The 26,082-nt window shown below is 40.0% G+C and overlaps 4 protein-coding genes across 9 annotated transcripts; 3 read left to right on the top strand and 1 right to left on the bottom strand.

Annotated features, from left to right (window-relative positions):
* The first annotated feature begins 950 nt into the window (after positions 1 to 950).
* Positions 951 to 10,741, top strand: LOC6560841 (histone-lysine N-methyltransferase, H3 lysine-79 specific). 3 transcript variants are annotated; one of them, XM_032735022.2, is made up of 7 exons: positions 951 to 1,005; positions 4,889 to 5,150; positions 6,422 to 6,676; positions 7,691 to 8,696; positions 8,825 to 9,247; positions 9,302 to 9,581; positions 9,661 to 10,741. In XM_032735022.2, exons 2-7 carry the CDS (start codon positions 4,943 to 4,945, stop codon positions 9,853 to 9,855), a joined length of 2,367 nt encoding a protein of 788 aa, XP_032590913.1. In that variant the 5' UTR covers positions 951 to 1,005; positions 4,889 to 4,942; the 3' UTR covers positions 9,856 to 10,741. The 3 variants fall into 3 exon arrangements, with proteins under 3 accessions (XP_032590913.1, XP_001986587.1, XP_032590914.1); XM_001986551.3 differs by lacking the exon at positions 951 to 1,005 and adding an exon at positions 2,021 to 2,392; XM_032735023.2 differs by lacking the exons at positions 951 to 1,005; positions 6,422 to 6,676 and adding an exon at positions 2,200 to 2,392.
* An 861-nt stretch (positions 10,742 to 11,602) lies between these two features.
* LOC6559601 (prenylated Rab acceptor protein 1) lies at positions 11,603 to 12,904 on the top strand. The gene is made up of 3 exons (XM_001986550.2): positions 11,603 to 12,090; positions 12,156 to 12,353; positions 12,415 to 12,904. The coding sequence occupies exons 1-3, from the start codon at positions 11,996 to 11,998 to the stop codon at positions 12,704 to 12,706; spliced, it is 585 nt and encodes a 194-aa protein (XP_001986586.1). The 5' UTR covers positions 11,603 to 11,995; the 3' UTR covers positions 12,707 to 12,904.
* Positions 12,905 to 12,927: 23 nt separating this feature from the next.
* On the bottom strand, positions 12,928 to 16,068 carry LOC6560913 (peptidyl-alpha-hydroxyglycine alpha-amidating lyase 1). Of its 2 annotated transcripts, none has more exons than XM_001986549.2 (6): positions 15,773 to 16,068; positions 15,334 to 15,493; positions 14,954 to 15,194; positions 14,386 to 14,888; positions 13,886 to 14,326; positions 12,928 to 13,343 (listed from the first exon to the last, which is right to left on the bottom strand). In XM_001986549.2, exons 1-6 carry the CDS (start codon positions 15,878 to 15,880, stop codon positions 13,180 to 13,182), a joined length of 1,617 nt encoding a protein of 538 aa, XP_001986585.1. In that variant the 5' UTR covers positions 15,881 to 16,068; the 3' UTR covers positions 12,928 to 13,179. The 2 variants fall into 2 exon arrangements, with proteins under 2 accessions (XP_001986585.1, XP_032590381.1); XM_032734490.1 differs by having other exon boundaries at positions 12,932 to 13,343; positions 13,817 to 14,326; positions 15,773 to 16,021.
* Positions 16,069 to 16,629: 561 nt separating this feature from the next.
* On the top strand, positions 16,630 to 23,920 carry LOC6560912 (maternal effect protein staufen). 3 transcript variants are annotated; one of them, XM_032735640.1, is made up of 8 exons: positions 16,652 to 16,792; positions 16,957 to 17,043; positions 17,752 to 18,002; positions 20,050 to 20,848; positions 20,905 to 22,291; positions 22,353 to 22,547; positions 22,607 to 22,986; positions 23,044 to 23,920. In XM_032735640.1, exons 3-8 carry the CDS (start codon positions 17,785 to 17,787, stop codon positions 23,224 to 23,226), a joined length of 3,162 nt encoding a protein of 1,053 aa, XP_032591531.1. In that variant the 5' UTR covers positions 16,652 to 16,792; positions 16,957 to 17,043; positions 17,752 to 17,784; the 3' UTR covers positions 23,227 to 23,920. The 3 variants fall into 3 exon arrangements, with proteins under 3 accessions (XP_001986584.1, XP_032591531.1, XP_032591532.1); XM_001986548.2 differs by having other exon boundaries at positions 16,630 to 17,043; XM_032735641.1 differs by having other exon boundaries at positions 16,652 to 17,043; positions 22,610 to 22,986.
* Positions 23,921 to 26,082: the final 2,162 nt, after the last annotated feature.

The raw sequence follows: 26,082 nt of genomic DNA, 5'->3' as shown, positions 1-26,082 counted from the left end.
TTTAAATTAGTAAGTATTCGGTTTTCAGAATCAATCATTTTGGACATTTTTTGTATTCTTTTATTTTTTTCCGCTTGGGCTAAGCAGAATTTGGAAAGGTTGTTATTTCAGATTTGTAATTGGCGATTTGCGAAGGCCCAGTATGCTGTTATAATTACTGCAATAATTAGATAATAATAATTAGAGCTTTGACTTTATTTAAAATTGATATCGGTGCGCGACAATAGTTTTTACAATATTTTCTGCACTTAATTGGTATGTGCATTTTTGGAATTTTGGTCTGTCCAGTTTTAATTGTGACTGCTTTATTCTGCACAATCTCCATTTATTTATTTTTATTGTATTTGACGACCACAAAGAGAAAGATTCCGTTGAGACTTTTAAATGTGTACTTTTGGACAGCTTCCTGATGACTGCAATCACTTGACGACAGCAAAGGATATGCGTGTGTGTATTTGCAGACACGCTAAACAAGATTTGACGTCAAATAGAATAATGAAGTTGCATGTATTTTGGGCCCGGACGATGTTATTTGTCCAGGGCTCAACGACATAAATATGTGCAATCGTTGCCTAATGCAGCATTGAGCTGCTGCTGCTCTGTAGGTCCGGGAGTCGCATAAGGCCCGAATGCGGAAGTAATTGCCGAATGAATTTCATGTAACAGGTGGGTGGATGCACAGCTGGTGGTGGTGCTGCTGCCTCTACCACCCGAAGCAACAGTTCGGTTTTGCACAATAACAGGGGTGGGACAAAAAAGCTGCTCTGTTGCCATGCTTACCTATGTACATATGTACCTACTCCATTCAGAGTCAGTGCGTCTTAAGTCCTGCCCATGCGCAATATTCGAGCTCAAGCTGCAATGCACTCAAAGCTTTAATTCAGTTGCTCGTTGGCATCGTTCTGTTCTAGCTGTGATTTTGCTTTCGATGCGTCAATTGCATTTTCGTGTAAATATTTTCCAGTAATATTATTCAGTTTGCAAAAGATATTTATTGTGGATATGGTAAGTGTCATATTTATAGCTTTTAAATTTTTTTGCATAGTTTCTTAATTTAATTCTTAACATGTATTATACTAAAGGCAGCAGGAGACAAACAAAGTATATATATACATATATATATATATATATAAATCAAGAATTTTTCAGTTTTTGGGTTTTATGATATTACCATTGACTTACATTTTTGACATAACAATATATGAACCACAAATGGATTTAACATTTGATGAGCCAAAATAAATAAATTATAATACTTTAGACCTTTTATAACTAAATAAGTAAGAAAAAATTGATTTCAAAAATGAAAAAAGTTATGGGCAAGATTAAATTAGAGAAAATACAATCATTAATTGACAATTTCTCATGATAATCTAATAATCTATGAGTTATATAAGTTAGTCCTATTCTCAATAAAAGAATGCAATTATTGGTTCTGCCCTTTGCACTGCACTCAGGTTTGGACTAATTAATGAGTTTATGTCTGCTGATAAGTTTGATTTCATTAAAAGTTCTGCTTCAAAAGGTTGCACATACATAAGTGTATATGCTACGCCAAAGATGGGAAGCACACAAAGTGGATGTGTAGACAGTAATTTGTTTCTTTCCACCTTAATGAATCTGTTTAGATGCAATCGCAATTTTGTTGCTGTGGGTAATTCGAAAGAGTAAAATACGACAAGAAAGCAGTCGAGCAACCCGTCTGAAATAACACCAAAAAGCAACAATAACAGCTGCAGAGAAGAGCTTTTTCCAAGCAACAGCTTCGCCCACTCGTCGCTTTACATACGCATACACTTATCCCTTCGCAAATACTCTTTGGTGCTCTCCTTCTCTCTCTCTCTCTCTCTCTCTCTCTCTCTATCTCTCTGTACATCGCTTCGGTGTGGTCGCTTCGTGCGAACTTTGAGCATATATCTACTGTTTATGTGTGTGTGTGTGTATGTGTGTGTGTGAATTGTTCGTTTCCTTTCGTGCTTGGCTGGCAAAGTATAAATTGACGAAGCGTCGCGCATTTGATGTCACTCTTGGTTCCGTCTTGACTGTGGCAGGTGCAGTGTTGTTCAAGCGCTTATCCTTGAAGCAAAAGAAGGCGTAGGAGTGACGCCATGTTGTGAAAAGTGTCTACCATTTTTATTTGCCGTCGTCAAATAACACATACACGCACACACACAGACACACACCGTTATAAACTCAAAATAAAAACGTAACTAGAACTGAAATAACAACTGCAACACATATTTAATTTGGCAGCTTTGCCGTGTGCGTGAATATTAAAGCATAAGAAAAGTGACGGAAAAAACAAGTTAGGAAAGCAAAGTGCAATTTTCACGAAACAGTTGTCGGAAATTCGCGCAAGAGGAGCTGAAGGCGTCCATTGATTTGTTTGGTGGTAAGCGTGGGCGTTGTGTCAATAATTCAGCGGGAATGGCGTATAGTTTGAGCCTCACTCAACGTCTCAATGTTTCATAATAGGCTTTATTATTAAAGGCCGCTTTTGTCCTTTACGAAGACGCTGGTTCTAAATATATTATGACACTGTCATCACACAGCTCGCACACACAAAGAACTCAACTGTTGGGTAACAAGCGCGGCCCCAAAATGTGTGGCGAATGAAAAGGTTCCGTGAATTAAATATTGAAGAGCAGCTTGGCGCCTAATTAGTCATATCTGCAAGCGCCAGCAGCCTCTGGCCAAATACATATATACACATTTATATTATACATATATATACACTTAGTATATAATTCTAGTCAATCTGAGCGACCAATTGAATTTGTCGCAAAAATTTGATTGCCTGGGAAATGCGTTGGGTCCCCAAAAATGAAAATGTAATTATGTTGTTGCTGCATGAGCCAATTTGCATGTCCTGCCCAGCACCACAACGATGGCTCGGTCACATCCTCTTTATATATATATATATATATATAAAGGCGACAACTAATGGACAGCACAAAACAAGACAGGCAACAATTTTGTCCTTTTTCTCGATTACTTATGCTTATACAATATGTATGTATACTCTTATGTCCTGTCGATGGCACAATTGATGTCACATTCAACAGCTTCAGTTTTTATCTGTTTTTTCATATTACGCTTACGCCTAAAAGAACTTGCAAAAAAAGAAAATTGTTGGAAAACAGTAACCGCAAAATGATTAGCAAACTTTTAAAGCATTTGTTTAGAATAACAAGCAAAGTTTAAGTAATTAAGGCTTTGAATTTGTTGAAGAATATACTTCTGCTCAGTACAAGTTTGACATTATAATTAATGGTGAACTTTTAATTGTTTCAAAGTTGAATCTGTATCCCACATTTATTTAAAACTTAAGCGGCTCTAAATCGAATTTGAAATAGATTTGCATAGAGAAACGGAAATCATTTTGTGGAGCATAAGAAAAATTAATTTCCGTATATATTAATTTTGTATTCAAGTTTTTTATACGATTATTAATTTATTTTGCCTTAAGGGCTTAAACACAAACTAAATTAATGTTATGCTACTGCGAACTTGGTAGCTGAAGATTTCTGCTGTCTAAGACGTAGAAGATACGTACTTATTCAGCTTAGACCGGATGCAACCAAGCAGCAATAATATTATTATAATAATAACAATAACAAAAGACAGCAGCTAAAAACAACAACAGCTGCAGGGCAGACGAGACGATTTGGGGCGACGGGTTGTGTGTGGAATACAAACTGGAACGTATAGCAGCTGCCTTGACATTTAATGGCGCTTCAAGTCTATGGCTATCAGCGGCTCCAACGCAAAATGAAAGGCAAATGTTGCTGGGGGCTGGATGTGTGTGTATGGCTTGTTTTACATATTCGATAAACTATGGGTGTATGAACCTATCTTCGCTGGCATAAGGAGACCGCAGAGCAACAGGCAGAAAACATAAGGCGTGAGCCAGTAAAGTGGTAAATTGTATGTTACGCATACGCCATGTACACGTAATTCGATGCTTTTGCTTTTGCTTTTGCTGTTGCTGTGCGCATTCCATTCCTAATGACAGCCATAGCATACTTATGTGCGCCATAATAAAAAGCATGCCGGAAATGTTCATCATTGGCATCTTTACTGCAGGAACATAATTGTCAAAAACGCCAACTGGCAGGAATGCTGACAAGACCTGCTCCGTGCTTAGATATTCACACACATTGGAATTTCATTGATTGATCTGACAGTCAGTCAGTCAGTCAGTCAGTCAGGCAGCAATCCATAGCGTCAACAGTTCATTAGTAGTTCAGATGGGGAAATAATTGAAATGCCTTTGAGTGCTGCTCCACAATTTACATAGCTATGCGCAAAATACCACACAAATTCTCATATTGCATATATTTGTAGAGCACACGAAACACATTCTCTTATACATATTTATGTACTCTGGTTCCTAGCAAATTTCGAGCACTTGGCAAGCTTTCCAAATGTAATTCGAATTGCTAAAAATTCAAAGCATGAAATATGTATTACTTCATAATTTAATGTATTGCATATACAAGTTTCAAAGCGCAACTCTTAAAATGGGGTAAAAGTCAAAAGTGAACTAAATAATTTTTCTTGATTTTGTTATTTTGTTTTCATGGCATCTGATTTCTGAGTTATTCCAATTAGTAAGTCTTTGCCCTTGGTTAACCACTGTACAAAAGTCATTTGGAATGTCATACACTTCATTAGACGAGCATAATGAATTGCTTACAGCCAAACGACAATGAACCTGTACTAAAAATCTGAAATCTGGCACAACACACACCAGCTTTAAGGTGTAAATGTAATTAAAAGTTTGCCTGGGGATTCTTCTGACTTATGCAAACGTGAAACGTGCCGTGCATAACATTTTATTAATGCGCTTATCCTTTTGCTCTTTAATGCCACCCACCCAACACAGCCTCATTTGAACGCATCTCAGCCAGCAGCAAACAAGTTTTAAGCAGCAGCTGCGATGGGTGGCCAATTTGTTGATGTTGTTGCCCTTCTGGGTCTTTTCACCATTGTCCTGGCCTCAGTCCAGGCGACGCCACAACGCGCCGCCTACTCACTACAGGCGGCAGTCGATGAGCTGCATCGTCGCGAGGCTGCCAAGTACCCATTGAATGCACCGCCCCCCTCGGCCCACTTTGCTGCGAAACAACTGGACGATTGGGACGAAGGTAAGTGTGGCATTGACAGCGCTTGGACTATTTACTGCCAGCTGCTGCAATTGAGGGCTGTTCAACTGAACACCTGAATGGTACTTGGTTAAACAGTTGAATAATGGGCATTGCCTTTGAGCTGGGAAATAGACTACTGGGATTTATAAAGTGACTATTTGAGAGGATTTGGACATAAGGAAACTGCACTTGTTAAGCACTAATTTATTAATCCTCTATTAATTGATCACGCCAATTTAATCCAATTGAGACTCTTTAGCAGCACTAATGAATTAATATTCAATGCATTTACTGTTTATATAGAACACAATATTTGAATTGCACACATATAGAAAAGCAAGAGCAGAGATTCACTTTACTAAATAACTTTATTTATATTATGCATAAGCATTTATGTTTCTTTTATGATGCTAACTTCTGTATAAGAAAATGTAAGAGTAAAAAAAGATGATGTTCTAGAAAAATAACATAAAAAAGAAGCGAAAGTTGTAGGGAAAGCAACAGGAGCAATACAGAATTCGAAAGTAAAAATAATTTGGAGAGAGTAACTGATAACGATTGTAACTGAAGAAGAACGAGCGAGTTTGAAATAGAAGATTGAGAGAGCAATTTCAGAGAAAGATACATATATATATAAATATAAAGAAAAATCTCTTATTTATATTCAATTATAAATCTTAATTGAAGTAAGGCCAACAATTATTATTGTGACTTTAATGAAGCTCACGTCTGAGTATTTAATGTATGAATTTATTCACTCTAAACCTTAATTTTTCATTACACAATAAATATTATATAAAATAATGCCAGGTTTTGTGCAACCAGATATTTGATTTGAGACTTATGTGATGGCATTCTTAAAATTTAAGTCAAAAGCACAATTACGTGGCTGAAGCACGTTATTCTGAAAGGTCAGGCCAGAACCAGGCAGGACAGAGTACCGCAGGGTAGGGCAGGGCAGGGGAAGGCTGGGCAGGGCAGGACGTTTGTCAGCTGCAGGAAAGCTGAAAGCCAATCTGTAACTAATAGTGAAAGAGAGAGAAAGAGCGAGTAGGCAGATAGACAGATAGACGCAACATCAGCTGAGACCCGCATGTAACAGAGCACGTGCCTGTCGCCCCCTCACTACACAAACACACACACACTCACACACACATAGAGAATAACCCACACTCTTTGCTCCCCGCATCATGTACACTTAATTTTCACATTTCACGTGTTTTTTTTTTTTTTTTGTTCTGGTTTTTCTGTTTCTCTGTGCACAATTGCAGATAGCGATTTATTTGGCACCGGCACCGGCAACAAGTATAAGAATCGGAATCGCCATAGAATAAATAAAGCACTTGCCAAATACTTAGAGCGCGAGAATGAGAACTATGGGACAGACCTAGGCGGACCCCCATTCAGTGGTTATGAGTTCGATGATGAACGCGAGCAGCAGCAAACGAATCCCAGTAATCTATTTGTGGATGAGAAGCGTAAGCGCTCATCGTCGCCCTTTAGGGAACGTGACGAGCAGCAATACGGTGAGTAACTAACCACTCTAGTAACACATCTAACCACAGTGATTTTGGCATTGGGCATATTCCACACACATACATGCATACATACTAGATGTGTGTCCACTTGAGTGCCCCAAAATGGATTGGGATAACAATGCTTTTCTCGCTTTCAAGCTAAAACCACTTAGCTCGGATTAACTTGAGCTTTTATGTGGGAGTTTGGTTTTTGAGTGTGTGTGTGTGTGTGTGGATTTTGGACTTTGGCTCAACTCTTATTCGGATGATAAATGCAACGAGCTGGAAGCGAGTCCAAGCTTCCTGCCTGTCTTCCTGTCATTTGATTTAATGGCTGCGAGGCTGTGCGTCTGTGCTTGAAAGGTCGCCAACAACTTGATGCGTGCCTATAAGTCGTATACAAACACACACACATACATACTCAACACACAAGCAAGTTAGTGTTTTCTAGACGAGATTAACTCACTTAGAGACTTTTTCATATGGTATAAAACCTCGTGCATTAAATGTCAGCTTAAAAATATCAACTTATTCTTCTCATGGAACGATTCAAAATTTATTACATTTGAGTTCACCTGTTAAAACTGTTTATCAAGCACATATCTAGTAGCACAACATAAAAATGCATTTAGCTTTTTTACTATTTAATAAAGAATTTTATGAAAAATATGGATTTTTTTTTTTAATTCGTTATAACTGAAAATTGTGTGTATTCCACCTAAAAAGGAAACCTTTTTGAGTGAGTGCATAGTATAAACTTCATGCGATTTTAAATGTGTGTAAAAATCATATAAATACATATACACATATAAAAGCCCTTTCTTAATATTAGCACATCTGCATTATACCCCTTTTAGACATTTTTGCGTACAGAGTATATTATTTACATATGCGTAATTTGATTATGTAGTCAAGGCACAAGTTTGCCTGGATGCCTTGCTGCCCGTTAGAGCAACCTGTCGCCTCACAAGTGATTTAGTGTTATAAGGTCAAAGTCATGACACAAACTTTGGTGTATTGCAGAGACAGGTCCGGGCGCTGTATCTGCATTCCGTGAACGTGAGAATCTCGGTGCTGGTGAGCCAACGCACAGTGAGCTGACGGAGCAGTTTCTGCGCGAGATTGAGGAGGCCAGCGAGCATGAGCGACAGGAGCGTTACAAGGCCGCATTGCGTCAGCTGTGGGAAAAGTATCAGCAGCAAGAGAACGAGCTAAACACCAACGCTAACAACAACAACCACAATGGAGATGAGGAGCTGGAGGAGCAGCAGCTCTTCGAGCAGAAGAAACGTATGCGCATGCCACCATATTATCTGCTAATGCAGAAGAAACGCTCGTATCCGGTGCTGCCCTGGCTGCCCTATAATAGTGACAAGAAGAAGCGCTTCCCTGTAGCGAAGCGGGCAGCGGGTGAATCTCCATTGGCCAAGACTGACGAGCGAGTGGCCCAGGAGTTGAGCGAGTTGTTTGGCAAGCCTGTTGAGCAGCAGCAGTCCGAGGAGAAGAAGAAACGTTCAACAGAGGAGCAGCTAAAGCCGGCGCCCACAACACATCTACCAGAAACGGCAGCCACGGCCACAGCTTTGGGTGATATGCGTCTGGAGATCAACTTTCAGCGCGTGAATGTCACCAATGGAGTCGCGAAGGAGGCTCAAACGCAAACGCCACCAAAGGCAGCCGGCACTGGTGAGATGGTAATGCACGGACATGGTGGACACCATCGCAAGCGCAGCGAGCATCACTCTGACGAGGAATATGGCGAGCATGATGAGCACGATGGCGAGGGCGAGGGTGAGGAAAGCTCCGACGAGGATGATCATGATGAATTTGACGAGGATGAGGAGGGTGAGAACGACGGCGAGGGCGAGGGCGATGCGGGCGAGAAGCGACGCAAGAAGAAACGCGCCGCCAGCTCCAAGCATATGCATGGCCCAAGTGTCGGTCATCTGATGCTGCGCGCCAAGAAATCCATCGACTGGTCCCAATACTTTGGACTCGATCGCAAAAAGAAATCTGAGCAGTTGTCCGAGTAAGTGGAACATTCAAATAACAGCAGCCAAATATTGGAATAGCAATTTCAAATGCATTCGGATAATTATTGTATTTTTCTTTATTAAAAGAATAAAATTAATTTATCTCTTGGTTCAATTATTTCAGTGGCGAATCAAAGAAGCGTAGCACTGATGACGATAGCAACAATGATGATGATCAGAACGAAGAGATGCAAAAGAAGAAACGAGACATTGATCCAGAGAAGCTGGAGAGCATGGACAAGAAGTTGCAATCCATAGAGGATTTCATCATTGATGAGACCATCAAGTATACAGGCGCGCATGAGGGCATCAAGAATCAGGATGAGATACGCAAGCTGAAGGAGCATGTCCTTTCCCGACTAGCCACTGCGTACAGTCTGGAGAAGATGCGTCGTGCACTGGACAAGCTACGCCAGTCGGTCGATGCTGAGAACCATCTATTGCGCAATGTCATCGAACCGGAATCGGAGGAGAACTCATTGGATGAGCGCTGGCCAGCCAAGAAGCGATTTAGCGTCAAGAAGGAGCAGGCCGAGGATCAGGCAGAGTAAGTGCAGCTCATTCAAATTTGGACCTTACTACTTATACACTCACTTGCCAGAGATGACAGCAATCCGCAGCAGTCGAAGAAAAAGCGCAGCGGCTATATGAGATATCCGGAGCAGCCCAATACCATGGAGGAAGCATTGAGCATGAACAGCGCACCCTACGAGACGCTCAACGATGCCTATCTGGGCAATAAGAACTACATCATTGGCTCCAATCAGTGTCCCATTATTGAATCCATGGCAGAGCGTTGTCGCAGCGTTGATCTAATCTCTGGTGATCTCAACCAGGAGCTAATGCCCCTTTGTGGCGTCCATCAAATTTGTTATCTCTGTGTAAGTTGTGAACAATCAAAACTATAATTGATTTCCGTACAAATATTTTCGGGATCTCTTTTTCTTCTTTTTGGTATAGGGCGCCTCACAGGTGGCCTGCGACTATCAGTATCTGGCCGAAGCGGACACAATCTGTGGCAGCAGCAACGATTGCCAAGCATCTGCTCGATCCGTGCTGATGATATTGCGTGGCACCCCGGGACGACAGTTGGGACCGCGTGAGTGCTTGAAGAATCCCTGCTTGTATAGGGCCATGCGCGAGATTGGGCTATAAGCGATTGGCTAAAGCACCTAAGCACCTAAGCACCGAATCACCCAATCACCTAAGCCAAAAGAAACATTTCTTAACGTCCTTTTGTGTGCGTTAAAAAAGAAAACTACAAAGATACTAAAAAACCTAAAAAAAAAAAACCAAAGAAATTTTGCTGAACTAGCAAATCAAATATTTGATTCAAAATATATATAGACACACTTATATAACACAAACAAGAAAACAAAAAAAAGAAGAAGATTTTCAGTTAGAATATTTGGATACATTTTGCTGTTGCCAAACAAAATGCATAAAAATGCAACAGTTCAACCAGAGACCTAAACAGAAAAAACAAAACACTTAAATGCTAAATGAAAAGATGCGTTTTTTAAGCTACAAGATAACCAAGATATACCAAGATATTTATTAATTTTCCATATAGCAGCAGGCACCAGATTGTATTTAGCTCCGAATCTATCTAAATGTTCGTTTTTTGAGTGTGGAAAACAGTGTTTTTGAACAGCACGTATATATTCATGTATTGATATTTGTGCGAACAAGCTTCTTAACTGAAAGGATATACAAAGTAAAGCATTAAATAATCAAAATCTTCATATATTAGTATATTCTTAAATGTATTAACAGTTATTATGTGAACAGCTCGCCAACTAAGAGAAAGAAGCATTAAGATATATATATATATATATATATATATATACATTTATAAATCCCAAGCAACTCACACAGGCAGCTATTTAGCAGATATAGATCTTTTAGATGCCGCCCATTGAATTCGTTCGAGACTTAGGCAAGATCAACATAAACAACATATTTTAGAAGCGGAAATGCAAACGCAGGCGTAAATATGTGAAAAATATCATAAATATTATAAAAAATCAATTTAATATCTAAAAACACATATATGTATATGATATCGGAACTTGATAAATCTTTTTTTTTAAAAACTATTTTAAACATTTAATAGAGCCCTAACAGATACATTTTCCCGAGATTCTCTAAGATCAACATAAGTAAATCGAGCTAAATTCCTTCGTTCTCGAACGATATCTTAAACAATTTACTGTACACACTTAGCCGCAAGGCTTGCTGTTTTTGTTGTTTTCTTCAAATCAAACATGTAGTTTGACGAGTTTTCAAGAGTTACTCATTGATGTCATTAAATATTCATGATATTTATTATTGTGCATTAGCATGTCTACGAATAAACATATACTTAAATGTGTTTCAGTGTAAAAACAATAAATGAAAAAAACTAAGACAAATATTCATAAAAAAAAATCTATAGATGTGATTATATAATATACATAAGAGGAAAACACAAAATACAGCCAAAAAGCTAAACTAAAAAAATGAAATACGCATTGAAATGAATCAAAATATTATTATAAATGTATTTACATATATATTGATGTACGTATATGCTACAGTTTAACAATGAATTTAATGAAAATCTTATATGAAATATATATGTATTGCTATACAGTTATAAATATAAAATATATATGCGAGGTCTCCTACACATCGTTTTGAAACTGCTACAAATACAAAAACCATTAAAACTGGTGTTTATTCTACATACAAAATGTGAACAGAGACCTCGAAAAAAAACACACAACTTGCATTTATTTTATTCCCTTATCCACGGACAGCATCGTTTGCTTTAAATGTTTGTTTTAAATATAAATATTGGGCGCGCAGCTTTGCAACAGTGTTGAACAAGTTCGGCACAGCTGTTTTGAACAGAGCTGTCGCTGCTTCTGTTGTCTAGCCTAGAGTTGTCAAGCTTGTGATTTTGCCACATCAGAGTAAGTTGTTTTTTGTTGTGTGTTCAAACAATAACATTAGATCAGGCAAAAACATTTGTTTAAATAAATTATTAGAATGTATTAAGCGTAAGTTGTAGTGCTCCTTTGTATGACTACAGTTGCAACTGCATCCAATGCAAAACAAATAGAAGTCTTCAATAGTTGAACACGTCAGATCATTTTGCAGCATCCGTTGTCGATAAGCAAAAAAAAAAAAAAAGCATTTATCAATCGGAACCGGAGCCGCGTAGAAGAAAATAAGCTGCACAGCTGAAGGCCAATAAGTTGACAAGTAATCCAAAAATTAACCGACGTGTCAGCGATTTTCAACACCTCCAATGGCAGAAACAAGCATTGATGTCAGCGGCGAGATGCAAATGCCGCCGCCACGTCCAACCGGTGGTCAGACAAAATTCGGCTTCGATCTGCAAAGGTGCGTTTGCCTGAAATTGAAACTTAATCGCAATTGGTCACTAAAGTCCTCATTGTTGATTACAGCCTGCAAAGCTTGCCCTCACCCATGGAGTTGATACAAATGGTGCGACTCTCGTTGCGTCCGTGGACTGTGTTCTTCAACATTAGCAACTTCAAGAGCGCAGTTAGCATGCAACGCCTCAAGAATCGTGTCATGCACAATTTATCATATTTCCAAAGCAACTACATATTCGTATTTATTGTGCTGATGATCTACTGTCTGTAAGTGTAAATAAGATTTCTCTGTTGCAACAGCTGCTGTAACACTTGGCTTTTCTTTCAGTATTACATCACCGCTTACTCTGCTGGTCTTAGCCGCTGTGGCATACGGAGCTCACAGAATACGCTCTTCGAATAGAAATTTAACGATCATGGGACATACGGTAACGCCAAAGCAGCAAATTATTGGCCTGCATTTGGGGGCGGCGCCGCTGCTCTTCCTAGTGGGAGCTGGGGCTGTGCTGTTTTGGACATTGGGCGCTTCCTGCTTTGTAATTTTCATGCATGCAGTTTTCTACAATATTGATGCAATAGTCACGGAGGAAAACGAAGGATTTTTAGCGCAGGTCGTCTAAATGTCCGATGAATATACGACCGAATATTTTATATACTTCGCATATAGATGCGCTAATCCTTAGCGGGTTAATTGCCACACAGGGGCCTTATTAGAGGATAAGTTGCAATATATATTTATACCGAATCCGAAATGTAGTTAATATTTATCAACTCAGACAACAAACGAAGAAATACATTAACAACGACAAGAAACGTAATTCAGTTCGATTGGTGTTTTAAATAATTGCACATAAATATGTATATATTGTGTACTTAAAGCAATTGTCTTAAATATGGCAACCGTAGACGATGTGGAATGGTCAGAAATAGAATGCACATAGTCACATTAGTAAAGTATAAAAAATAAAAATAAATAAAATCGTAAAACGTAAGTAAAATTCACAGAGGTATTTCGAACTATAACTAGGAATGTTAGCTCTGTTGGCTTTACAAAATAGATAAGTCTCTTGGTCCAGGTGTGTGTGGCTAGCGCCTAGGCATACTGCGAGATCGTTGTCGTCTCCTGTTCCTGCTCCTCATCGCTGGCATTCTGATCAAGCTTCTCGAACCCATTACGATCGATCAGGCCGCCCAGCTTGAAGCCCTCGGTCTTCTCCCAGGCATGCCGGCGATTGTGTGTACCAAATAGCAGGCAACCTGTTGAAACCGCACCAAATAACAGTTTAATACGAAAAAACACAAAACACACAGAAACAACAACGAACATATATACATGTTTTATATAATAAGGATTATATACATATATGTACAGGACATGCAGTCGACACTGTCACATGCGAGTTTTAATTGTGAATATTCATTCATGCGCTGCAAATCGAAACGAAACGAAAAAAACAAAAGACACTTAAGTGTATGTTAATTCATAAATTGTAAAGATTTGTGTATGTATTTTGTATAAAAAATATATGTATGTATAAATGTTGTAGATAGTTGCACACAAAAAAATGAGATTACAAAATCAGCAAGATCAGCAATGCACACTCCTGTCAGCAGTCCAACAGGGAGCAATGCAAAAGGAATCACCAAATTCAACTTAAGACAACTACAAAATGGAACTGGAGTGTGAGTGTAAGTTGTGTGTGGTGTGTAGTGGAATTGTTAACACAGACTTTGATTGGACGCGGCCAGCTTTCGATAGACCAAATCGCTAGGCGGCGTTGCGCTGATCGCTCGATTACCTCGTTTGCGTCGATGCGCCATAATCAGCGCCAGTGCAAATGTGGAGCCGGCAAAGACCAGCATGAGCGATGCCACCAATATGGCCTTGCCGCTGGGATGGTGATGTGTCTGTGTCGCATCCACACTGGCAGACGCTTCAGACACCATTGGCAGAGGGGCTGCTGCATCAACCTTCGACGCGGACAATGACATTGGCTTGGCCAGCGATTTATGCAGAAATTTGTGTATGCGCATCGGATTCAGTTCAGCGACATAGATTGCATTGCCATCTTCGGTGACTGCCACATCGTGTGGATTCTCAAATTGTAGATTATTCGGGCCGAACTTAGATACAAGTTGGCGGGTGCGCATGCTCATCACAAAGCCATGCACTTCGTTGTAGTGTTGTGGTGCTATACCCATTTCGGCGGTGGGGCCATTCACAATCACCAGCTGACCACCTAACAAATGCAAGCATTTATCTATACACAGTTCGATCCAGCGGATTAGCAATACTCACCAGCAGCTGGCGTGTATGCCATGCTGAACAGACGATCACCAATGAGCTGATTATGGTATTGCGAGTGAAAGGAGCCATTGTTTGAAAGAAAGCACTGCACGCGTCCATTCTCACGATCGGCGGCGCACAGCAGATCCAGTTCAGGCACCAGGGTAAGAGCATGTGGTATTGCGAAGAAATTGGGGAGTGCAACGTCATAAGAGCGACCAGCAAACGAATTCTGTCCCCAGGAAAGTATCTGTTTGCCCTCCTTGGAGTATTTCAAAATGCGTGCATTGCAATAGCCGTCGGCGACAAAGAAATCACCGTTGTTAAGCACAGCCACTGCGGTGGGTTTGCAGAACTTATTTTTGCCAACGCCTGGATGAAAGGCATTACCTAGTGTCAGCAGTGGTTTGCCGCCTTCGCCACGCGGTGGGAATTTGAATACCTGATGCAAGGCGACATCGGTCACCCACACATTATCCTCGGGATCGATGCTCAAGCCGTGGGGCATGTAAAAGCTGTAAGCAAAAGGAATTTCAAATTAACCACTTAAATGGAATTAAATGCAATAGATTTCGCTTACATGTTTTTACCCCATTCGTACAGCACCTTGCCAGTCTCAGGCTCGAGGCCCAGCACAGTGTTATCCATAATGGCACCCCTGTTACGCTCCTGGTACACATTTGAACGGTCGAATGTCATCTGATTCCAGATGCGATCCACTCTGTGGAATATGACCACATTACCAGCCCGGTCGAAACTAACCGCAGTAACAGCGCCCAATTTGACACTATTTGCCGGCCAGGCGTTCTGGTAAACATATGCTGCAATTAAATATATTATAAATATAAATAAATATATTATAAAAAATATGTGCATTTAAAAACTATGAATTGAGAGCTTCATATAGAATAGAGGAAAATTTATAGGAGGCATCTTAACAGGGTATTTATTCGCACTCACTCGTATTAAGTTTGGCTAGCTCAGTCTTCACATCTGTCACTTCTTGCTTGGCGCCTTGAGGCCAATTGATTTCAGCTGCTCCAACACCTTTCAGCATTTGCTGAAGCCGTTCATTGTTACCGTTGCCGACATATTGCACATAGCGTTGAGCACTTTGATTCTGTGAATTGTTTGCATTACAAATATTGGCGTATTTAATATGCTTATATGTAGATTTCAAATTTGCCACGGGAGCATAAATTTCAATGCGAACACACACACAAGCACACAAGCATGCACGCACACCTATACTTCCGTATGGCTGTATGCGTTTGACGTCAGACAACAAAATCAATATGCAAAACATCTGTGTACTCATTTAAACAACATCTAAAACATATGTTGCTTCCCGCAATGGGATGGGGACTTTATTTGTATGCTATTAGCAGACAATAATCACCTCAGTCACCGCTGCAGACGTAACCAGATTGAAGAGGATGCAAATCGCCAGGCAAAAATAGCAGCTATGTAAAACGCTGTTGTTGTTGTTGCTGCTGGTCCGCGTCATGGTTGCTCATGTAATTTTTGTTGAAATTACGTTGAACTGGAATGCTAATTGTGCGGCTGGAATGGTGATTTATGCAGCGTCAAATTCTTTGCTATTTACAATGCACTTAAAGATTATCTATAACAATGAATGATTTATGAAGCTGCAGCAGCCATTTTAACTGGTTGATTGCTTGAACAGCTGTTAAGGTACTCATTGTGAAATACCAAAATATCAAACTCTGGTCTCCCTAACGATAACAATTGCGTTTCACAACAGAAACATATATTGCTGTTGGGGTCATTTTCAAAATTTATAAAATCTATGCCAAGCTTAGAATTCCAACTTGTGCTTCTGGTAACTCTCAGCAAAATATGCTCAGAGTGTGCCTGGTTTTGAATGTCTATAGGGTGATTCCGGATTTGACTTTCATTAATAACATTAGCTTAAATTTTGTGACTATCTCTGTCAATTGTGCTAAAAATATCCATCACGGGGAAGCAGCGGATGCTGTCTGCATTCGGAAACACAACTTGGAGTACGCGTTTGATTAATTAATTCTATTATTTATGTCTAACTCTTTATAGAAAAAAGCAAACATTCCCGCTCTTCAATCAAATGCAACTGAAACTGTTAAATTACATTGATAAAGTAACTTCACAACACTAAATCGCGTAAGACGACATGCTTTTCAACACTAGAACGCGACACACACCCCGCTTCCCGTTTTGCCTAAAAGCCATTATTATTTTTCGAGTTTCATCCACAGCCACAGTGCAAAATACGGCCGCACGTTAATAAATTATAATACATAACAATAACAATGCTAGACTAAAGTTAAAACCTAGCCCTAAACGTTCATCAACTTAATTTAAGTGTTAAAGTAGTTCTAAAGTGTAACCCAACTTGCAGAAAAACGCAGCTTATAAAAAGGTTGCCATCGCATCCATCATCGTAGTCGTTGACGTTGTTGTTGTCGTTGTTGCCGTTGTTTTTCATAATTGCGCCTTCAGCTGCTGGGTGTTGTTGAAGAAGTCCCAGTCTCAGTCCCATATACGTGTGCATTTGGAATCGCTAAATGTGTGTTCTCATTGCAGCGTTTGCCCTTCTGCATACGAACTAAAGTACGAAAATAAATTCGCTTTGCGAGCTGCAACAAGAATAAGAAGAAGAGACTGACTAAGGTAAGTGCGCCGTTGTGGCATCAATACAAATGCAAGTATGAGACTGTTATGCCATACGTGCCGCAGTGGCGTCGTCCAACGGGGATCATCAGACCAACATATAGATAGACAGATAGATTCAGATACAGATACAGATACGCACAGTTCAATGCACGACGCACAAGATGCGAACAGTTGAGAACCTGATTATATCAAAAGCTGAAATGCAGCTGCATTTCATCGAATTTCAGCAGCAAAACAACCACAAAAAAAAAAAAAGAAAACAGCTAAGAAACTAGAAAAGTGCAACATGAACATTTATTAAGAGGAGGGTAGAACTGTTGAGCTATGTCGAATGCACATTTTTGCCTTTTACTGTTGCTTCTGTGGTGGTTGCTTCCATGCGCCCCTTTCCAAGTTCCAATCACTCTCTGGGTCCCTCTTTCTCCTTCTCTCCCTCTCTCTCTCTTTCTCTCTCTCTCTCTCTGTCTCTTTCTATATCGCTCTATCGCCTGTCACAATTTGATTTAGGCACGTCTGTCGGGCTGGCTGCATTTAAATGCAGTTTACATATATTTCGCATGTCGCTCGATGCACGCACAATCGCAAGACAAAAAGACACCCATTTGTGTGCATTGTGTAGCCAATAAAAATATTTGCATTGTTAACACTCCACTACTCCATCTATATACATATATAAATACATATACATATGTGTTCCTATTGCAGCTGCACAATAAGCAACCGGACTCGGGAAGCAACATGCAGCAGCATCATGTGCATACAGCCAGGGCAGCACCCCATCTGCGCGCTCCACATCATCACAGTCACATTGCGATGCCGCCGCATCCCGGCATGGAGCAACATTTGGGCGCACTGTCACAAGCGGCATCAATTGCAACACAGCAGCAACATCAACAACAACAGCAGCAGCAGCAGCAATCGGTGCCGCCGCCGCAGCGAGATGTTCATCATGGACGGTGAGCGCTCAAAGATCATGGTTATAGTTTGTTGGCTTGGGGTGTTACCCCCTCATTGGGCGAAGAGGCGAAGACGCCGTCGTGTCTAGGCTTCTATTCTATTCTATACGTTGCGGCAATTATGTTAATTCCTGTCACTGACAATCGCCTGTGAGACTCATCATCCCATTTTCTCAACTCATAAATTATAATTTCAGTGGCTCTTTGTTCTTTAGCGCACAGCATGACTTCCGCTCGATAACGGGTTTGCAGCTAAAAGTAGCAGCAGCAGCAGCGGCAGCAACAGCAGCAAGAGCAACAACATATTCAGCAGCGGCTGCAATTATCCTTGACGTTCGTAAGGATCGCAGTGCGGCCAGTTCTCTCTTGAGCACAGTTTGTGTCGCCCTTGTGCGATCAGATGTTTCTATGCCCGCTCAGCTCCAGCTCCAAGCGAACTGTTTGCCTTTACCAACCAGCACCAGCCAGTTGCTCTTCAGTCGCCTTTGGCCTCACACTCGCGCCGCATTTCGCATCCGCATCCGAGTGTTGTTGAAACTTTACTTTATTTCGCGAAAGCATGTAAATTATTGGTGACAGGTGAAGATGCGAGCATTATTTAAAACTAAATGCCAACTTTCTGCATTACAAAGTGAGCTATGAGCTGTGTTAGATCAAATTTAAGAAAGTCCCTTTGAAAAGTTTTAATTATAATTGATGGTGATAATCGAAATAAGTTGCTTGGATGTGTACAATATTCTTAATTTCATAATATTGCTAAATTGTGAAACATGAATTCGTTTTCCAAAGAGTAATCAAAAATTCTCTATATAAGGGAAGTTTCAAATGTGAAATCGAAAGAAAGATATTTATTTCAAAAACCTATCTAAACTGGATTATAGCTAAAATTCAATTCAAATTAAATGAAAAAAAATCTCTTTTTAAAAAAATTAGTCCATTCAAATTCATTATCAGTTAATTAAAGTCGTGTACGAAAAGTTCGTTCTACTAATATAAAATTCCCCTTACAAAAGTGTTAATAGAATCATTAATTATCTCAATAATCTTGATGTTCAAATTAAATATGAAATGACAATTGAAAAAAATCAAAAGTGAAAAATGAAAACGTGCCTTGGTGTTAAAGTTTCTGAATTTCATAATATTGTACAAAGAAATTGACCTAAAAGCCAATCTCTATTTTAATGATTGGAAGAACTTGCCATTTAAACCGATAAGCCCAGACAGTTTAAATAGTTTTAATAATTATAAATTAACACGCGGTCATACACGGATCTTAAGGATTTCCAAGTGTAGCTTCTGCACCCTTCCCCTGCTCCTGCCACCTCTTCTCTATCTATATCTTTTGGGTGTTTGGTGTGCGGTAGGTGCGTCTCAATTGAAACTGACAGTTGGCGAAAAATGACACGATGCGTAAAAGAATGCGGCTTTTGTGCTTTGTTAGGGATTTCTGCCATTGTTTGAGCTTTACCGCTGTTGTTTCTTGCTGCTGCAACAACAACAACAACAACAGCAGCAGCAACAGCAGCAAAGGCAACAAACAGCAACAAGGGGCATATCGTAAAGGGTGAACCGTCCGCCGCTGGCATTGACCGTGTTTGGCTTTGTTGTTTTTTTTTTGTTGTCGATGGCCACTCAATATGGCAGTTTATGTGCTTAGCTTTGCATTGTGTGTGCGCTCGAGCCGTCTAAGTTTATTATGGGATTCAGGGGATTCGACGGCCACCTAATTTATGTGAACAGAATTAGAAAATGTATTTAAAAATGAATAGTTGTTTAACGTAGAAATTATAATAGTCAATTAAACTAAAATCGTTAATGTATCCCTTTTCAGTGGATATTATAATGTGATCCCTGAATGTGTAATGAAGGAGGCGTGTGCTTCTTCATAGTATATATATTATTCATCAGGATATTTGAAATGAAATAAAAGCATTTGTAATCAGATTAAAACAATTCAAATCTTGTAACAGAAACCTTTAATTTGATCAAAATTATGCTTTTGGTGTTTTCAAACTAATTTCAGATATTCTTTTTAATACAATTGCAGGCTTAGTCATCATCATCATCAACATCATCAGCAGCAGCAGCTCCAACCGAATGCCTACAACAATAGCAACAACAATAATAATCAAATGCAAAAGATACGACAACAACATCAGCATCTCAACAACAGCAATGGTCATTTGACAAAATGTAACCAATTGCCGCCACCGCCGCAACAGGCCTACAATCATCCGGCAGCGATCAGCTACAGCCAACTGCCGCCTCATATGCCCAGTTATGGCAGTTATGCGGCACAGCAGCCGTCAACGATGTTAAGCGGCAAGCAGGCGCATTATTATCTCAGCAGTGCCAAGCCCAAGTACAACAACAACAATCACAACAACAATAACAACAGTAGTAACGGGAGCGGCAGCAGCAACAGCTACGCGCATGCACCCAAAACCATACTACAGACCACATACCGTTCTGCCAAGAGCAATGGACAGCCCACAGTGTCATCTGTAGAGGTAGCAACAATTGCTGTTGTGCCAGCAACAGCTCCAGTCGAACATTCCTTGCCCACCACAATGCGTATTGTTGGCAACTGCAGGAGCACCAATGGCGATAACATAGTCATTGCCAGCGAGGAGATCTGTGAGTTGCCGCCTGCCTTAACACCCGACAACTGTGAGCCGCTGCCATTGCCGGTGGCGCCGCAGAGTGAGGATTGCAGCAGCAGCAGCAACGCAGAGCAACATGCAGACGCTGGCGACACACTGTCCAATGAGGACAGTAGCTCGGCACGCGGTGCCAAAGACAAGACACCCATGTGTCTAGTTAACGAGTTGGCCAGATACAATAAGGTAAGCTCAAAATGCTGATAAATATCTTGGAATATATACAATAAACTCCATTACAGATCACACATCAATACCGTTTGACGGGCGAACGCGGTCCGGCGCATTGCAAGACCTTTACCGTAACGTTAAAGCTGGGCGAAGAGGAGTATTCGGCGGATGGTTTTAAGATCAAGAAGGCTCAGCATTTGGCCGCCTCCAAAGCCATCGAGGAGACCAAATACAAGCACCCGCCGCCCAAGATACGCCGCAACGATGAGACAAACTCAACGCGTACGCACATTACACCAACCGTTGAACTGAATGCGCTGGCCATGAAGCTGGGTCAGCGCACCTACTATGTCCTGGATCCCACACAAATGCCACCGGCAGATGCAATGTTGCCGCCTGACTATGCCGCATCGTTGCTTCCTACACCAGCGGCAGGCTTGCCGCAACCGCCGCCACCGCCACCATACGCAGTGCGTCGCAATGGCAATGGGACCGGGGGTTATGTGCTGCAAGCGCCGCCCATTCATCCGCATCATCATGTTGCGTTGCAGACGCAGCGGGCCATCTATGGCCATCAGCGTCCTTATGCGCCCAAATATCAGTCGCGCTTTGCTCTGTCGCCAACGCTCACTCCGCATATGTTGCCCGGTCCGCATGGACCCTATGTGCCTGCATTGCCGGTTACGCCCAGCAAGATAACCCTTTTTGTGGGCAAGCAGAAATTTGTTGGCGTCGGACGCACCTTACAGCAGGCCAAGCACGATGCAGCGGCGCGTGCACTGCAGGTGCTCAAGACGCAGGCGAGCAGTGTTGCAGATGATGCTCTGGATGATTCCATGGATGAAAATGACAAAAAGTCGCCCATATCACAGGTGCACGAGATTGGCATCAGGCGCAATATGACGGTCCATTTCAAGGTGCTGCGCGAGGAGGGGCCGGCACACATGAAAAACTTCATCACGGCATGCATTGTTGGCGCCATAGTCACCGAGGGCGAGGGCAATGGCAAAAAGTTATCCAAGAAGCGTTCAGCCGAAAAGATGCTAATTGAGCTGCAGAAATTGCCGCCGCTTACGCCCACTAAACAAACGCCCATGAAGCGCATCAAGGTGAAAACGCCGGGCAAAAATAGCGCAGCAAATGCAGCAGCAGCAGCTATCGCAGGCATTGCCGGTGCTGCTGTAACGCCACTTGGCAAGCCAGAGCGACGAAAGCGTCTCAATGCGACCGTTAAGGAAAAGCCTGCTGTGGAGCTGGATGAGGATGAGAATCCTATAACGAAGCTTATACAATTGCAGCAGACGCGCAAGGAAAAGGAACCTATCTTCGAGCTGATAGCTAAGAATGGCAATGAGTCGTCCCGACGTCGCGAGTTCGTCATAGAGGTCTGCGCCAGTGGCAACATAGCTCGCGGCACCGGCAACAGCAAAAAACTGGCAAAACGCAATGCGGCTCAGGGTGAGTTCTAATTCTTTTTAATTTGGAATGGCTACTTAATGATGGGATTCCTTATACGCAGCCCTACTCGAACTGCTGGAGGCATCGGATCCAAAAAGCAGCGGAGAAGTGGAGCACTCATTGGAACAAAATGTGTCGCCAGCCGCAGCTGCTGTGTCGGCAGCCATTGAGTCAAATGCATCGCTCGATGTGCCCATGGTATCGACGCCGGCAGGTCCTGTGCCAGGCATTTTAATACTACGCCAAAACAAGAAACGTAAGTTAATATTTGAAGATCGATTGCGGCGTTGTCTACAGCTGTATAATTATCAACAGCAGCTAAAAAGAAGGATGCAGTGATTGTGGTCAAAGCCAATGTGGAGTCAACTAAAGAGACGGAGGCCAAAACGGATGCAATGATGACTGCAACAGCAACAGAAGAAATCAGCAGCAGCAACAACACTTGCAACGAATCGAATGTGAATGAGGCCAACAATGAGAGCAGCTTGAACACTTCAACGGGCAGCAACACAAGCGGCGTAAGCAGCAATAGCAGCAATGCACCCGCCAGCAGCAACAGCAACAATGTCAATGGTGGCGGCGATGGCGGTGCCACTGGTGGTGGTGTTGGTGGCGGGGCGGCTGGCGGCGGCGGTGGTGGTGGTGTGCATTTGAAAGAACAGTTACTCTACCTCAGTAAATTGTTGGACTTCGAGGTAAGTTGCTCATGCACAAAAGTTAATTGCTGCTAATATTGTGTGACTGTTTTGCAGGTCAACTTTTCGGACTATCCCAAGGGTAATCACAACGAATTTCTAACGATTGTTACGCTCTCCACAAATCCGCCGCAAATCTGTCATGGTGTTGGTAAAGTCTGTGAGGAGTCGCAGAATGCAGCTGCAGGCAATGCGCTGAAAATACTCAGCGAACTGGGCCTGAACAATGCCAAGAAATAAGCCAAACTAATTAAAACTGCAATTTATTATTTTTTTTTGTTGTGCGTATGCAAAAAGTAAATGAAAAACAAAAAAACAAAAAACACCCGTCCACAAATCAAACCTTAAAAGGATAGAATGAAAAGAAAAGAATGCGTAGCTGTGTGCAAATTCAAGAAAGAGTAAATGAAACAAACAGTACTTTTTGAAATAGCAAATTATTAGTTAATACCTATTTATTTATTTATGCGCAAGTGTGCGCAATGTGCGTTTTGATTTGATTTCAAAAACGATGCGTAGATTGTGCTAACTGCTGTTATTATTTTTATTTATTTGTTGTTAAAATTGTGAAACGTTGCGGATTGAAAAGATCCGAAGCAAAGTGAAAAACAAAAACAAAAAACTAAAACTCAAAACATGTTTAAAACAAACAATAAATAAATAGTATTATGGAGAACAAATTAAATGTTGCAGTATGTTGCACACATTCTAGACATACACACATTCACCCTATAATTATAATTAAGATGGAATGCTCATTGGGCACTTGAATTAAATTGATGAACAAATGTAAACACTAACCGAAATATTTATTATCTGCATGCGGCTGTTAAGACGCTTATGCAATGCTTTCAAAAAATAAATACAAAAATTTGTTTGCCACATTTTGCATTTGCCTCACAAATGCCAAGAAAAAAAACGAAAACTAAAAAAATCTGTACACGCTTGTGAAATTTTTAATTTATTTTTTCAAAGCCAATAAACGGAGCATTAAAACTGCTCATGCTTGTGGTAACTGTATGATGGAACTCGTCGAATAATGAATCTATTTAATATTATTATAATTAACCATTAAGCTAAGCCATACCAATTACAAATATAAAGCAACAAATTGTGCAGCCAAATAAATTTCCAGTCAAAATTTCAATTTGCAAATTGCATTTCACTTGCATTTTGTGAATTGCTAAATGAAGATTGAAATTTGTTGTAGGCCAAAGCACAAATTGCGACAAATTACAGCAGACTATTTAGTTGTAATTTGTGGCAAATGAGTTGAATATATATATGTTTGTGGTATGTAATGAAGAAAATACAATTTACATAATCGTTAATAATTATAAATAAATGTTTAAAAACAATTTTGTAAATGTTCAGTTTTTTGTCAACCCACCTAAAAACTGAGCATCTTTATGAATAACGTGTTGTTTAATGCCCCCCAGTTTGATTATTGTTTATATATATGTTTTTGTCACTCTCAACTCTTTACTTAATCACACACACAGAATGTGTTTTATATTTGCATGTTATGAAATTTTTGTACAATAGTTTTAATTGCTTTTGCCCAGTAAACAGCACAGATTAAGCGTTAAGTTGCATTATGTCAAATTGTATTTTGTGGAAACGATTCTCGTCGCAACAATGTGCATGATTGCTTTCGATTGCGAAAACGTACGAAATCTTAAGTATAAGCGAATTATATGAACACTTTTAATAACACATCCAGTATTAAAAAGACACTCACACACACATTAATACACACATACATTATAAACAAACAAAATACCTTAAATCGTGCACATTGTTTGCATGCATCGCCCCCTACCCCTTAACTGCCCCAAAATCCCAAATTCATTTTGTTTGAAGATTTTGCAAAAACCTAAAAGTTATAAAGTAAAAATCTTGCTTCTGAGCATACGTATTAAATTTATTAGATACACTTTGCAAAATCTTCACAAAATTAATGAAAAAAGAAAATATATATATATATAATATTGATATTTATGTCTATAAAGGAAATAACCAACAAATCTGTTCGTTAAGACCAAAAAAAGAGAAGTTGTGAGTACAGCAAAATATATATTTATTAGATTTTAAGCGACCATAACAACAGCAACAACAACAACCATAATAGAAACAGCAACAAGTGTTAATATTTAAACAAATAACTTGTGTGTCGTGCGATAAATACATTAAATCTTAATGTCTATATAAAATGTAATACTTGTAATAAACATTCAAATAAAGCTCGATACAGTATTTGATTTAATGATTATGTCACATCATTTTCATATTTACAGCTTTGAATATCTAAAAAAAAAAAAACAACTCATTTGATGTATAATGTTGAGTGACTCATAAGCTGCAAAGTCTTTATGTATGACACCTCTTAACATCAACCATAAAATGCTTTATGTAATTTATCATAAAAATTAGTGAAAATTATTTCTAAATTCACCATAAAAGTGGTGACAGGTGAGCTTGTGCCAGAGTGGTGCACAAATTAACGCTTATTAATTTGACAAACATTTCGCAAGCTCGAAGACAAAAACGTCGAATGCTTTAAATGCCTAATATGCTTATTGACTATAATACAGTTTATATTAATTATCTGACAGAGCCAAAGACTTTTAGATAAAATGATTAGATATGCAAAACATTTGCAGCACGAAAGTTATGCATATGGATAGATATATCGATGCGGTAACTGAAAGATATATACAATTTTTTTCTTCTTGTTTTGCTCTATTTTCTACAGTTTGATGACCTCTTTTTTTTACAACTAATGTAACCAATTTGATGGCTTATTAAGCTTGGTAGCTCTTCGAATTTCCATAGATTTTTTGGGGATTCTTTACTTAAAATATATCTAAAGCAAAATAATCAATTATTTCAATAAAAATCGATGTCGGTTTTGTTCAAGAAGTTAATCCAGTGCATGGATAGCAGTTCGTTAAATATAATAAATTTAAAAATATGCCTGTTTTTCGAATGACACCACGCAACAATTTTAACTGTCCAATGAGGGAAAAATGTCTTGAAGGGATTTTGGTTGGGTTTTGCGTGACGATTGCAACTAAATAAATAAATAAATAAATG

Source organism: Drosophila grimshawi, unplaced genomic scaffold, assembly GCF_018153295.1.
Source record: "Drosophila grimshawi isolate 15287-2541.00 unplaced genomic scaffold, ASM1815329v1 contig_1367, whole genome shotgun sequence".
NCBI classification, from domain to species: Eukaryota; Metazoa; Arthropoda; class Insecta; order Diptera; family Drosophilidae; genus Drosophila; species Drosophila grimshawi.
Note: the sequence above shows the minus strand (reverse complement) of the source record. Positions and strands in the feature narration are given on the sequence as shown.